General features: G+C 42.8%; 1 protein-coding gene across 3 annotated transcripts in view; it reads right to left on the bottom strand.

Moving 5' to 3' along the window:
* Positions 1 to 15442, bottom strand: part of Eif2ak4 (eukaryotic translation initiation factor 2 alpha kinase 4) — a 115612-nt gene that overhangs the window by 4982 nt on the left and 95188 nt on the right. For all 3 annotated transcript variants that reach the window (XM_029567909.1, XM_008842309.3, XM_029567910.1), the window contains 4 exons: positions 12499 to 12627; positions 10694 to 10780; positions 2960 to 3072; positions 289 to 347 (listed from right to left, as the gene is read on the bottom strand). In XM_029567909.1, coding sequence (XP_029423769.1) covers positions 289 to 347; positions 2960 to 3072; positions 10694 to 10780; positions 12499 to 12627 — 388 coding nt within the window. The remainder of the gene's footprint in view (positions 1 to 288; positions 348 to 2959; positions 3073 to 10693; positions 10781 to 12498; positions 12628 to 15442) is intronic.

Raw genomic sequence — 15442 nt, 5'->3', positions numbered from 1 at the left:
GAAAATTATCCACATTTCATTTTATAGTAAACTGAGTCAGATGAAGATTCAATCAACATGTAAACAGTAAGATTAGGGTTAGAAGAGCCACCTAAATTCATGTTGTTTTAGCGTTCCCAGGAGATGGCTTCAAAGTGTAGGGATACATTCCATGTAGTACAGTTGGCTGTTTACAAGTTACTTTAAAAGGGGTTTCCAGTACCAAAGGTAAGTTAGCCTCAGTCCTTAGTGCTTAAAGCAAACACACACACAGCATTCTTATGCCCAGATTGTAATTAGTAATTATACCTGAAGCATTAGAAAATGACCCCTTCAGATTTTGTGCTGCAAGGTTATCAGAAGCTTCTCTAAAAACAAGCAAACAAAAAAAAAAATTAGGGAACAGTCAATAAGGCAAAATGCAACTCCACTAATAGTGCACTCCACACAGTAAGCCACTTTTTCTACTGAATATAAAAACAGTCCTCTTGATTAGTACTCGGAGAAAAGAAACATACACTTAGTTATGCTTTCAGTCAGGATCAGTAAAAAATATGAAAAGGATACGATTGAAGTTAAATGCCTAAGGAAAATACTGATTATTCGGCTGGGTCTGAAATCCTGGCTCCACACAAGCAGCTCATTTCAGTAAGGTATGTATGATGGGAGTTTTTTTCTCCCCAAGTTATACAAGGAAGCACTGGCTGCAGCATGAGCCTCACTAAGCAGAGAATTAATGACCACCCATGGGATAATGCTTGGTAAATATGGGTATTTCAAAAGCTGTGAATGGATGTTCTTTCAAATGTGCAAATTTATAGCCTATAGGAGACACGCTAGCACTCTTATCTTGGGAAAAGGGAAATAACCACAAGATGAGATTTTGAACCTTTCCCTGTCACAGCTAAACCTCATCCATCTAAGTACTTGAATAATGTTGGCCTGTGCTCAGTTACTTTTTTTGTTCTAAACGGGTCTTTGATTTGGAACTGCAATTCTAACACTGGTGACTTCAAGAACAGTACAGTCCTTCAGAAAAGGCTGACTGGATTCATCAAAGGTTGGTGCACATGGGAAGTGGTAGGGGGATGGGAGGAAGCAAGCAAGGCTTATTTTTATTTTATTTTTTAAAAAATATTATTTTTATTTTATGTGTATGAATGTATTGCCTGCATGTATGTGAGTGCACCTGTATTGTGCAATGCCACGGAGGTCAGAGGAGGGCTTTGGATTCCCCTGGAACTGGAGTTAAGGACAGTTCGAAGGCATCATCTGGGTGCTGGGAATCAAACCCAGGTCCTCTGCAAGAGCAGTCAGTGCTCTTAACCACTGAGCCATCTCTCCAGCCCCAAGGATTCTTCAATTTTGGCACTCGTGACACCTGGGTTTAGATAACTCTTTGCTGGATGTATATGTATCAGTCCTGTGCCCTGTGTCCTGTTCTAGCAGCACCTCTGGCCACCCTCTACCAGATGCTAGTAATACCAGTTGTGACAATCCAACCTATCTCCAAACATTGCCAGATGTCCTTTGGGGACAAAATTGCTACTGACTGAGAATTATTGATGTCAGTCTCCCAAAACTAAAAGTGCTGTTTTTTTTTTTTTTTTTTTTTACTTCCTTTTTCTTTTGTTTTTGAGAAAGGGTCTCATGGAGTCCAGGTTGTCTCTAATTTTGGTAGACAAGGATGACCTTGAACTCCTGATCCTCCTTGCCTCTACCTTCCAAGTGCTGGGATTACAGCCATGCCTTACCACACCCGACTATATTGTGTTTTCTGGTTAAGAACATGTAAGGGTTGAAAATATATAGGAAAGTATAACAGAGGAAGTTAAGATCCTCTATAAGTGTACTAACTAGAAATAACTACAACTAAACATTTTGTACAGTGATCCAGAGTATTTTGGTTAAAACAAAAATGGGATATTATCAGTCCCATTTTTGGACATCCTTTCATGTCAACAAAGTTAACTTTGGTAGAATCACCACTTTTAAATAGTGTTTCAAGGCCAGAGAGGATGACTCAGTAGGTAAAAGCACTTGCTGCCAAGCCTGATGATCTAAGTTCCATCCCCAGGACCTACATGGTTGAAGGTAGGTGAGAACCAACTCCTGTAAGTCATCCTTTGACCTACACACGTGCCATGGCATATGTGTGCCCATTTCCCCCAATAAATTAATTTTAAAAAACTTTTAAAATAGTGTTTCATTGTAATTTTCATAATATAACAACCATCTTCTATCACTGCATATTTTGGGACTTCTCAGAAGTGGGTCTGTTAGATAATGATTATGTCATGGAGACATGGCCTTGGAAGGGATTAATGATGGTCTGAGTGAGTTCTCACAAGTGTGGGTTGTTAATGATGTGAGGCCATCCCATGTGCTGTCCCCTTCTACTTATAGCTGTTTCCACTTCTCTGCTATGTTAAAGCATAGACAAGGGGCCTTTACCAGAAGATGGACAGATGGGGCTTCCAATCTTGGAACTTTTAGCTTTCCAGATTGTCAGCTAAATTGTTTTGCTTTCATTATAAAGTATTCAGTTATTTTGTTATAGCAAGACAAAACCGAATAACAGAGTTTTGAAAAACAAATGCTAGGCTGGAGAGATGGCTCAGTGGTTAAGAGCACTGGCTGGACCCGGGTTTGATTCCCAGCACCCACATGGCAGCTAACCATCCGTAACTCCAGTTCCAGGGGAACTTGACATTATCTTCTGACCTCCATGGGCACTGTACAACAACACCAGTGCACTTACATACATACAGGCAATACACTCATACACATAAGAAAAAAAAAATGCTGAAAGCAACATGACTAGTCTTATTCAAGTGTCACAAACTGCTGATTGAATTATTCAGAAGCGATAGAATGGTTTAAATCAATCTTGATTTGTCTAGCTCTTGAGAGAACAACTTTAAAATGAACGTATGTAGGCAACTGCAGAGGGTCTTCTGGGCTTTTCTTGCTAAGTTACCTGATGTTCTTTTCTTCACTGACTTTGGTTCTCAGTTTCTGCATAACATGATCCACAAGGTCAGATTCCAACACACGCTTCTCTGTTTGTCTTTCCTTCTCAAAAGACTTAACCTTGAAAAGAATGAAAAGGATTCATCATTTGGAGGTTTCTGAAGCCAAAAGTGTAGTTCAGAGTGCCTGAGTGAGGTGACCCAGTCAACAGTTTATATGTCAGTGGCTCTTAACTGGGGGTGATTCTGCTCCCCAGAGGACAATTGACAATATTTGGAAATTTTTAAAAGTGTCATTTAAAAAATGTTTATTTTTGTGTATGAGTGTATTATGCATGTAAGTGCATCTGTGTCATGCAAGTGTGTTTTACTAAATTTTTTTGAAATATTTTTAAACTTTTGAATTATTATTTTATTATTATTTTAAAGTGTATACATGTATTGCCTGCATGTAGGTAAGTGCACCCATGTCGTGCAATACCCATGGAGGTCAGAAGAGGCTGTCAGATCCCCTGGAACTGGAGTTACAGACAGTTGTTAGCTGCCATGTGGGTACTGGGATTTGGACCTGGGTCTTCTGCAAGAACAACCAGTGTTCTTAACTGCTGAGCCATCTTTCCAGCCCTGAAATTTTTATTTTATTATTTTATTTATTGTTTTATTTTATATGTGTATGAGTGTTTTGCCTGCATGTAGCTAAGTGCACCCGTGTTGTGCAATGCCCGCAGATGACAGAAGAGGCTGTCAGATCCCCTGGAACTGGAGTTACAGACAGTTGTTAGCTGCTATGTGGGTGCTGGGAATCGAACCCAGGTCTTCTGCAAGAACAGTCAGTATTCTTAACTGCTGAGCCATCTCTCCAGCCCTGAAATATTTTATGTGTATGTGTGTATTGCCTACATGTAGGTAAGTGCACCCATGCTGTGCAATGCCCAAGGACAGAAGAGACTGTTGGATCCTCTGAAACTGGAGTTATGGACAGTTGTTAGCTGCCATATGGGTTCTGGGATTTGAACCCGGGTCTTCTGCAAGAATAGTCAGTGTTCTTAACCGCTGGGCCATCTCTTCAGCCTCTGATTTATTTTTTTATTTTATGTGTATGAGTGCTTTGCCTGCATGTATTTAAGTGCACCTATGTTGTGCAATGCCTGCAGGGGCCAGAAGAGGGTGTTATATCCCTTGGAACTGGAGTTATGGACAGCTGTTAGCCACCAGACCCTGGTCCTCTGCAAGAACAGGCAGTGCTCTTAACTGCTGAGCCATCTCTCTAGCCCCAAGTACCACTTTTTAAGAAAATTAAATTTTATTTGTGTGTATGTGTGTGGGTAAGTGCGTACTATGGTGTGTATGTATGGAGATTCGAGGACAACTTTCAGGAGTTGATGAAAGTTGGGTCCTGAGGATGGAACTCAGATCATCAGGCTTGGTGGCCAGTACCTTTACCTGCTGAGCCATGTCTCAGGTTCTGGAGATGTTTTGGGACGTCACAACTGTGAGGAGTGCTCCTGGCATGTTCAAATAGACAATTAGAGGGTCAAGGTCAAGACGGGTGCTAAACAATGCAGCAATGAAGAACCATGAGGCTCCAAGCATCAAAAAATGGGGCTGGAGAGATGGCTCAGTGGTTAAGATACTGGTTGCTCTTGCAGAAGACCTGGGTTCAATTCCTAGCACCCACATGGTGGCTAACAACTGTCTGTAACTCCAGTTTCAGGGAATCTGACACCCTCCACAGTCATTGCACTTACATATATACACTCATGCATATGTTGGGTAGCTGTCCTCCAAAAAACTAGAACTGGATGGGGCAGGTCTAGAGAACAATGCTGAGAAATGCTGAGCACACTGGGAAAAAGGGAAGGAATTGTCGCCATTTTGAAAAGAGTGCTTGGACCACTGGCGAGACTGTGGGTAGGATGTGCTGATGGCGTGAGTCTTAAATATGGGGAAGAAAAAGCCTATGAGAATCCTTGCCTTTCTAAGTCACCCCCTCCCACATGTCATAAACTACATAAAACCCAAATAGAAGGTATTCTGTTGATTTTGTCAGCCCTGGGACCTCAGAGGGTGAGCACACGCATGGGTTTCTTGAAGAGGAGGTGAATTTGGTGTAACAGCATATAAAAAATAAAAATAATAAGTTGCTGCTGAGATAAACTGGTTTGCAACTGCTGAAATAGTTAATCAGGAATGACAGAACTTTTTTTTTTTTTAAAGGTAATGATGAACCAGCTCTCATATTTTAAATACCCTTCAGTCAGTCATGGAGGTTTCTCAGACCTTAGCACTCCCTTACTCTCCTTTATAAACTCAATCCTACCATCCATTTCCACAATATCTGCTCTTTCCCCTTCACTTCTGTGACCAGCACCAAGTTTGGCCTGGGATAGTTTGCTGCTCTTCACATTGTGGTGCCTGTCTTCAGTTTCCCTACTGATGATCTTTTCACAAATTCAGTTCTGATGTCCCCTTCTGACCAAACCTTTACTAGCTTCCCAATCAAGTTCAAATTCATTGGTTGAGCATTTGGGATGCCCATAATCTAGCTATAACCATTCTCTCCTCATGAAGTATATATTCTTCATCCAAAATAGACTATTCAGATATAGTGGAGTTCTGTCCTTGGGCATGTCAGAGCAGCTGTCACTGTCCACACGAGATGATCACAGGTTTGGGGCTCACAGGCTTGGACCTATTAACACTGTCTCAGAAAGGGGCAGGGAGGACCATCAGGCCTTCCCCTGAGATTTCTACCCCTCACTCTACCCTAGTTACATGTAATACGCCTCAGTCTGACATGATCCTGGGGTTAGGACTGTGGGGATGCAGCATTCATGAGCTGTCATCCATGCTGGGGTGCTGCTTTTCCAGAGGACCCAGATTCAGTTCCTTGTGGCCCCAGGGTAGCTAACAACTGTCAGTAACTCCAGTTTCTGGGGATTCCAGTGACACCCTCTTCTGGCCTCTGTAGGCATTGCATGGCACAGGTATACTTACATGCATGTGGGCAATACACTCATACACACACACACACACAAAAGATGTTCACCCTCCATGACCCTTGGCTCTATCCTTCCCACACTATCGATGTTTAAAATATATTTGAAAATATACAGGAATGGGTGAAAGAAGTGATTTCATTTTCCAAACATGAAGGTGATGCCACTGACCTACCATTAAGAGAAGCAAGATTCAAAGAGCTTGTCAGGCTGGGATGACGTACTGGAATGCACATGATAACATTAACAGAGAAGTCCCAGAGTTCAAGCCCTCATTAGGGAAGGTCAGTCAACCATGGAGAAAACTATGGAAAGGCCAGTGGGTCTCAGTTAATGATAAGTTCATTATGAGCTAAAAGAGTCACAGAGTTGCTGAGAGCTACTTTATTAACAGGATATATTAAAATCTAGTCAGATCATGCTTAGAAGACTGAAGAATTAGAGCATCATATTTAAAGACAGACCATAACAAAATAAAGTGAGTCTAGGTTAACTAGGAGAGTCAAGAACCTGAAAATGAGCTGGAGAGATGGCTCAGTGGGTAAAGGTGCTTGCTGCCAAGCCTGAGGACCTGAGTTCAGTCACCAGGACCCATGTGGTAGAAGGAGAAAACTGACACCAGCAGGTTATCCTCTGACCTCCATGTATACACCATGATATGGATGGTATGGGTACACACACACACACACACACACACATCACACACACACATCACACAAATGTCATTAAAAGAAAAGATTTCTGAAGCTCTGCAGAAGACTCTTCTCACACCTTTGGTTGTAGTCTGATCTGCTCATGGCTCGGGAAAGAACCAGAAGTGACAATTTCAGGACCTCACAGGACTGAGAATAGCAAATATGCTCAGCTAGAGTCAAGAGGCCCAACACATGGCTTCAGACAGAGTCCTTCCTGGACTTTAGACAGAAGTCCCTTAATTTAGCCCCTTAGAGTGGGGCTAAATTAGCCAGAAATACTGTTCTAGAACAACCCAACAAAGCTTGAAATCAAGCCTGGGAAAGAACACACAGAATCTAAATATCTTAGCGACATCAGAACAAAGATCAATAGTGTGTATAGGAACAGGAAAATCCAGCACTCAATACAAAATTCATAACACCCAACAGCTAATCAGAAACAACTGTACATCTAAGTGATAGGGAAATATAACTCAGAACCAGGAGAGCAGCTGGAATTAGTAGACATGTACCTTAAAACAACTATTATAATAAATATTTTAAAGAATTGGGCATGGTGGTACATGCCTAGCATTTTAATCCTAGCACTTGGGAGGCAGAATTAGGCAGATGTGTGTGAGATCAAGGCCAGCTTGGTCTGTATAGCAAGTTCCAGGCCAGCTAGAGTTACAGGGAGACCCTGTCTCTTAAAATAGAAAATGTTATGGAGTTTAGGACCCCTAGGAAAGACTACCCAGACTCAAAAAGTTCCAAATCAGCTGAATTAAGGTTTTACAATTTTATTAGAATTTTAAAGAAAAAGAAATCCTCAGGGCAGGCGAGCTGGTTAATCTTGGCAGCTGCCTTGAGGAGGCCAATGGTGGGGAAAAAAGCAAGCAAGTCAGCCACGAAGCCATGCAGGTTTAGAGCCTGTGTGGGAAATCAGACATGTGGTGGACAGGGTGGCTTTAGAGAAAAAGCAAGGAAGCGCAAAGTACCAGAAAAAAACATACTTATATTCTGGCCCGCACTAAAAGAAGGAGACAGAAAAAAAGAGAGAAGAAAAGTTGTATTTATGGGCATTGCCAAGCTGAACCTCTTGGCTGCTCAGCTTGTAGGGATTGCCTCCTCTCTGCCTCCCCCCACCCCTTTTTTTGAGACAGAGTCTCAGTATATAGCCCTGGATAGCCTGCAACTTGGTATATAGACCAGACTGGACTCTCTGTCCCCTGAATACTGAGATTAAAGGCATTTATCATCATGCCCAGTTTAAAAAAAAAAATCCATCTGTTGCAAAAAGAAGCTTCTTTGATGAGTGGTGAGAGCTACACTTATTGTGAATATGAAGATAAGTATTTAGAGTATAATAAGAAATTATACTGGTTTGGGAAAATGGCAGTAGGTTCTCCTCTAGGTTTGTGACCTCTCCAACACTGTATATAATTGATTATGTTTAAAGTACCAGGAATGGATTCCCTCCTATTGAGCCAGCCTTGAGCTAGCCAATTATAGACCACTGTTGATTACTCTCAAGATAAAAGTGTCACTATTGTACCAATAGAGAGATTTTACTGAGTCAGTTAATGTTGTGGTTCATAGACTTTACTGCTGGGGAGGACCACTGATTGGCTTTCTCCCTTGGCAGCTTGCATAGCACCTTCTCATACTATGAACTAGTCCTCAGGAAAGAGGCTTCCAGTCGGTTCCAGCTTAATTTCTTCAGGTGAAGACACAGAAATAGGCAGGTAGACCAGTGGAACAGAATAAAGAACCCAGAAATAACCCACACAGCTGCAGCTTTTGAACAAAGCTGTCAAAAACATGCAATGAAAAATAAAGACCATAAGTGGGCCTGGAAAGTGATATCCACATGTAGAAGAATGAAACTAGATACAGAAATCAATTCAAAGCAGATCATATGCCTTAATGCAACACCAGACACTGAAACTGCTAGAAGAAAACAGGTAGAATACTTCAAGATACAGATATAGGCAGGGGTTTTCTGAAATGGACTCTAGTGGCAGAGAAAATAATCCTAAGAACTGACAAATTACTTTCAGGGATTACCTGAAAGTAAAAACTGCTGCATAGTAAAGGAATCAATCACTTGAGTGAAGAGACCTCCTACAGAGTGGGAAACTCTGCCAACTATGTATCAGATAGGGGATTTACCTCATAGAATTCCCAAACTTGAATACTCAATATGTGGATTAATGAACAAAATAGATGGTTCTCAAAATAAGAAATACAGATGGCCAACTAAAAATTTTTTTTAAAAAAGTGTTTAACATCCTTGGCCACCAGGGAAACACAAATGAAAACTGGTTTAAGAGTCCAGCTCATCCTACTTGAAATGGCTATCATGAAGAGAGCAAATGCTGGTGGGGATGTGGGGAAAGGAACACTTCTACACTACTGGTGAGACTATGAACGTACAGCCACCATGGAAATCACTGAATGATCCTTCTATACTGTTCTGGGTATAGACCTGAGGGACTCTACATCAACATACCACAGCAATACAATAATCCATGATTATTGTTGCTCTTCACAATAGCTAAGAAATGGTTACCAATCTAGGTGTCATCCAAAGATGAATGGATAAGGAAAATGTGGTCCATATACATAACTAGAATTTTTTAAAGCTGTAATGAAAAGTGAAATTATGACATTTTCAGGAAAATGGATGCAACTGGAGATCATTATGCTAAGCAAAATGAGCCAGACACAGAAAGACGAATACCACTAAGTTTTCTCTTATAAGAGGAATCTAGATTTAAATTTGTGTGTATGTAGGTCATGGAAGGGGATCATGAGGGAAGAGAAAGGGATCTTGAGGGGAGTGAGAGAGGATAATGGAATCCAAATGACTGAAAGCTGAAGGAAGGACTATTTGGAGGGAGGAAGGGGACCAGCATGAGCAGGGTGGGGGGATGGGGAGAACCATGGGGGAGGGGCAGGCATAAAACCAAGTGCAATGACATGCATATGAGACACATTGAAACCTATCACATGTATGTTAAATTAATAACAAAAAGATCTGGGGATACTAAATTACTAACATGTTTTTTAAAAAGAGGGATAACAGAAACTACCAATGTCAGGGATGAACAAGGGAACATTATTCCAGAGAGTAGAGATGGTGGAACAACGACGGAGCATCTGAAAACAGCCACAGTGGAAACAATTCCAAGAAAAAGTAAATGTTCCCAGTTCACTCTATAAGAAAAGAGGCAGCCAAATGGCTATGGATTTAGGTCCATATGGTTTTACTGGTGAATCCTATCACATATTTGAGGGTATTGTTCTAATTCTAACTGCATACAAACTCTTACAGTAAACACAAGTCCAACTCATTTTAGAAGACCAGTATCACTCTGCTATCAAAACCATAAATTACAGAAGAAAATAAGAACGAGAGAAGTTGAAATTCCCTGAATTTAATAATTGAGAATAAAGGTTATGAGGTAGTAGGTTTAAACATTTTTAGTCAGAGCAACAAAGTAAAATTGTTTGGGAATCAGCCAGAAGACATGCGGAGTGGCAGGCACACCTCTCCTTACGATTCTGACTTTCTTAGGTGGAGAAAGAGAGCAAGAAAAGTAAGAGGAACCTGCAGCCACAGGTTTATATGGATTTGTTTCCAGAGTCTACCTTATTTTATCCACTTCCTCCAGGGAGAAGACCAGTTTTTAGAAGAGCCAAGGAAAGAGATCCTTCCCCATACCAGTAGCTCCACAGACAACACATAATTTGAGGAAAATGCTGGTTGATTTCCTAGGGGGTCTCACTGATGTCTGTCTCTGTCTCTGCATGTGTGTGTGTGTGTGTGTGTGTGTGTGTGTGTGTACACGTTACTGGGGACTTGTCTCTGCGTGTGTATGTGTGTATACACGTTACTGGGGACCGCATCCAGGTTATGTCTGTGTGTGTGTGTGTGTGTGTGTGTGTGTGTGTGTGTGTGTGTACATGTGTGTGTACATGTTACTGGGGACCGCATTCATATATGCTTGCTAGGCAAGTGCTCAGTCATGGAGTTAACTTCCCAGCCCTACCCAATCATCTTTACCTTGACATGGCTTCCTTCTTTATCGGAGACCAAGGCCACATAAGTAATTTCATGATGTCTGCAGTACTCCTGTAATTCTTCTTGGGACTGAAACAAACAGCGAGGCAAATAAACACAGTGTACTCGGAGCCCCCTCAGGTCAGTAAAGAGAATGAAAATACTGTTCTCAAATGTATTCCCAGAGTGAATTACCAAATATGCTGACTTTAGGGGCTGTGAATGCTAAATCCTGGAAGGAATTCTCTTTTGCTTTCCTTACTTTCATGATTGCCCTAAGGGGACCAATTGTTCAGGACAGGAAAAGGGTTTCAATGACTTCAAGTCTTAACAAATGGTGCCAACAACTGTAACACACACACACACACACACACACACACACACACACACACACACACACACACACATACAGATGAAGAAGCCTTTGAGGGAAGTAAGGAATCAGAGGAAACAGTGAGGGTAGAAAGCAGAATTAAGCTGGGCACACACTCAGAAGGCTTAGGCAGGAGGATGGGCTACATAGGGAGACCCTGTCCTCCTAAACAAAAACACCACTTCTCTAACAACATATGATGCAAACAAATAGATGAGGACATCTTTCTGTTAAATGTTTAAGAACTGATGCTCAGCACTCTTCTGACAAGAATCTTTATATGCAACACACATAGCAAATGTACAACAGCAGCTGCAGCAGGCTGGTGGCAGGTGACATGAATAGAGCAGGAGGCAGTGGCCTGTCTGTGCTCCTGACTACTGTAGTACCCGGGGGCACCGTTAGTGTGGACAATCTGCTTGTAATTGCAGATACTAGGTATCTAAAGCCCCCACCCCAATTGTGAAAGGCAGACAGGTGTCTCTCGGATCTACTTTCCTCACCTCCACAGTCATGGCAGGTGATAGTCCTGCATGCTGGAGGTCTGTGGACACAAAGCCACAAACACACTAAGCTCAGAGTGTGGTAAACTGGCCATGGCCATGCAAAGATGTCTACATCCCAATCCGTAGAACCTGACAGTGATTGCCCTGGGCCATCACAAAGGCTGAGTCAGGCAGAGGTAGAAAGAAGGTAAGGTCAGGAGGCTCAGTGAGAGCCAAAGAACATACCACACTGCTGAATTTAAAGGAGGAAGGCAGAGCCACAGAATGCAGGAGGCCTCCAGGAAAAGGAAGGGAGGACATTCACCCCTAGGGCCTCTGGAGGGACCCAGTCCTGCCAACCACTGACTTTAAAGCCAGAGTTTTGACTTCCAGGAACACAAAGGTATTAAGCTACTGGGTCTGTGGTCGTTTGTTACAGTAGCAATCAGAAGCTAATACAGGAAATAACTCTAACCACAGAGATAAACTTGGTTAGATAAACTTCAAGGGTGTAGACTCTGGTAGGTACATCCAATCCTTTAAAATTAAAAAAAAAATACATATTTTTATTTATGTGTATTTGTGTGTGTATGTCACATGAGTGCAGGTGCCTGAGAAAGCACCTGGAGTTATAGGTGGTTATGAGCTACCTGACACATGGGTGCTAGGAACTGAGCTCAGGTCCTCTGGAAGAGCAGCAAGTGTTTTAACTGTTGAGCCAACTCTCCAGCCACTATGTCCAATTTTGACAATGCTACATAACAATATCATCTACAAAGTTCACACTCATGAACATCACAATCAGGCTACAAATGCATAAGTAAACATAACAACAATAAATCTTGTACTGTTTTAACAAGTTCATGATTTTGTGTTGAGCCGTATTTGGCTGATGCATCATGGAGCCATAACTACGGGCACTTCACTGGTAGGCACTTTCTGCCCCTTACCTGTGACCAGTCATACACGATTTCTGCTGTGATTCCTGCCGTCCAGAGTTTCTGCGTCAGGTTGATGGCCCTGGACGTGGACATCTGGCCAACACTGACAACCAGGAGATCACAGGAGCTTACAGTAACCTGGAGGAGAAGCAGAGCAGTTACACTGGAGGTGAACACCACAGGTGTGGGAAGTGGCCCTCACAAGCAGATGACTGTCCTTGGAATCCTGAACATCCACACTGTGTGCAGATCCGAACTGCAGTTATAGATGGTTGTTAGCCACCATGTGGGTGCTGGGAATCAAACCCTGGTCCTCTGCAAGAGCAGTCAGTGCTCTTAACCCCTGACCCATCTCTCCAGCCCCTACATTCATCTTTTAGGACAGAAATTATTTTAGCTACCCGAGCCATTAGGAAGATGTTTTTTCTCCATACTTTGCCTGAAACACAGGGGAAAAGACATTTTTAGCTGTGCAGACTACAGCAACATCTCTGAGCAAGGGGCTTGACAAAAGTGTGCTAACAGCTAAATATTTTGCTGTGCATTATAGATGTAGAAAGAGGCCAGGAGAGGTTAATCAATTGCTACTGGTCATAGGACAGAGGACAGGGGCTGAGCTGCCAAGGGCTGACACTAAATGGAGATTGCACGAAAAACCCCTGACATGATTAGAAATCACTCCCATTGATGGGTCTTATCAGAGTATTGTTAGCCTCTGTTTTGAGATACGACACTAGAACACACTGCCCCCCAACCATAAATTGATTCCTTGTTTTGCAAACAAGTTCTTCTATTCATATGGGCCCTAAGCCCTTTATGAACACTCCTACCCATCACCTATAACTCTATCTCCACATAAAAACATATTTAAACTGCCCTGCTGCTTGACCAGTCTGGCTGCTGTGACTCCTACTTGTCAGGTAGCCACAGCTCACTGGCCTTAATAATCAAGGTCAATCTGGATTGTTGAGGATGGTTGTTTTCTTCTCTGCCTGCAATTTCTGCTCCTGTCACCAGCTCTGAGGCTTATCCATCCTGTGAAAGGTCACGTCCCAAACCCTGAGCTGTCACATCTGTGAAGCAGTTATGAATAGCCTGTTGGCTGGGTGGCGGGTTTCGCGGTGCTGGTGCTGGGCGGGTCTCTGGCTCTCTGCGGCTGGGAGTGCAGACGGGCTCTGCAGATCGGCAGGTCAGGGGCGGGGAGTGCAGGTTCTGCGCCAAGGCAGGCTGCTGGGCGCTGGCGAGTGCAAGCTCTGCAGGGGGCTGCAGGCAGGCTGCGCCAATCCGCAGGGGGCTCAGGCTAGCTGCGGGACACTCTCCCTGTGCCCGCAGTCGTTGGCTACTGGTCCGGGGTGGGGGGGGGCAGGGAGAACAAAGCGGAGAGCACAAGAAAGGCGAACACAGAACGCAGGAGCTTCGCGAGTGAATGTTGATGGGGGACAGCTCCTCCAGGGAGACTGAATCACAGGCTGGTCCCACACGCAGTAAGACACAGGATACAGCTCAGTCAGACTCAGTGATACAGCTCCGTTTTATTAGGGTGAAACTAAAAGATTTATAGTGTGGAGGCAGTAACAAAAGCCTCAGCTGATAGGTGCTCTGTAGTATGCTTCATTTACATGTGGCAGTGGGCTTCTATGCTGTCAGACAATGCCTGATTATAAAAAACCTGGTAGTTTCTATGCCAGAGGTCATGTTTCCGTTAAGGCATCTGTGATGGGCACTTCAAAGGTGAGCCAGGAGGAGAGCAGGAGATGCCCTGCTGAAAACGGGAGTCTTTCCATCAAATGCCGAGCGGCTATCTGGACATGGAGAGACTGCGACCCTAACAGCAGGGGTCCCCAACAATAGCCCTTTGCCCTCATTTCCTATTTCCTAAAATCCCTAGTCAGTGATCCCCTTCCCCCTGTAATGATAAGGAAAAGTGATATTCCTTTTTTTAAATATTTTATTTATTATTTTTGTTTTATGTGTACGAGTATATTGCCTGCATGTAGGTAAGTGCACCCATGTTGTGCGATGCCTGCGGAGGATAGAAGAGGCTGTCAAATCCCCTGAAACTGGAGTTATGGACAGTTGTTAGCTGCCATGTGGGTGCTGGGATTTGAACCTGGGTCTTCTGTAAGAACAACCAGTGCTCTTAACCACTGAGCCATCTCTCCAGCCTGGAAAAGTGATATTCTTATAACTAACTATATTCTTATATGGTCCTGATAAGCTTAGGCCATTTAAAAGTTTCCATGGTTTAACTTACTGGGTGGATACCTTGAAATGCAACCCTGGGATACTCAAAGATGTTTGATTGCTCTGTGGAGTTCTCACTACCCTGAGATATTTTATTACTCTGTAAAGTCTTGAAATTCTGTGATGCTTTCCACTCACTATGTCTAACTATTGATAAAGATGTAAAAACTAAAAGAATGGGAAGCTCACCAAATTGTTTAATAAGGCATCTGGTTCAATTAGTTCAAGAAAAGTGTAGATCAAATGTGTCAGAAATCTAAGCTTCTGCAGATGATATCTTCTTTTGTAAACTGAAATGACCATTTGACCAGGTCCTAGCCCAATTAGTCTAGTACAGCTATAGATCAAAAGGAAGCACATGTCCTAACCCATACCTGCGGTGGCTCATGCCTTTAATCCCAGTGCTAGGGAGGCAGAGGCAGATGGATCTCTGTGAGATCAAGGCCAGCCTGGTCAACACAGTGAGTTCTAGGCAGGCTTGGGCTAGAGTCCCTGTCAAAAACAAAATAAAAAACAAACAAAAATTATGTTGGCCAAGTAAACTCAGGAAGAAATTCCTGAGATAACATGGTCCATCATGAAAAGAAACATAGGGCCCAGGTGCTAATCATAAAATGATGGTGTAATTTTCAAATGTTCATATGAGAGTCCATTGGAATTTCTTGACAAGGGCTTCCAAAAGCATCCCTCTATTGGGTTCCTCCTCATT

Source organism: Nannospalax galili, unplaced genomic scaffold, assembly GCF_000622305.1.
Source record: "Nannospalax galili isolate Female #2095 unplaced genomic scaffold, S.galili_v1.0 scaffold1400, whole genome shotgun sequence".
Taxonomy (NCBI): Eukaryota; Metazoa; Chordata; class Mammalia; order Rodentia; family Spalacidae; genus Nannospalax; species Nannospalax galili.
Note: the sequence above shows the minus strand (reverse complement) of the source record. Positions and strands in the feature narration are given on the sequence as shown.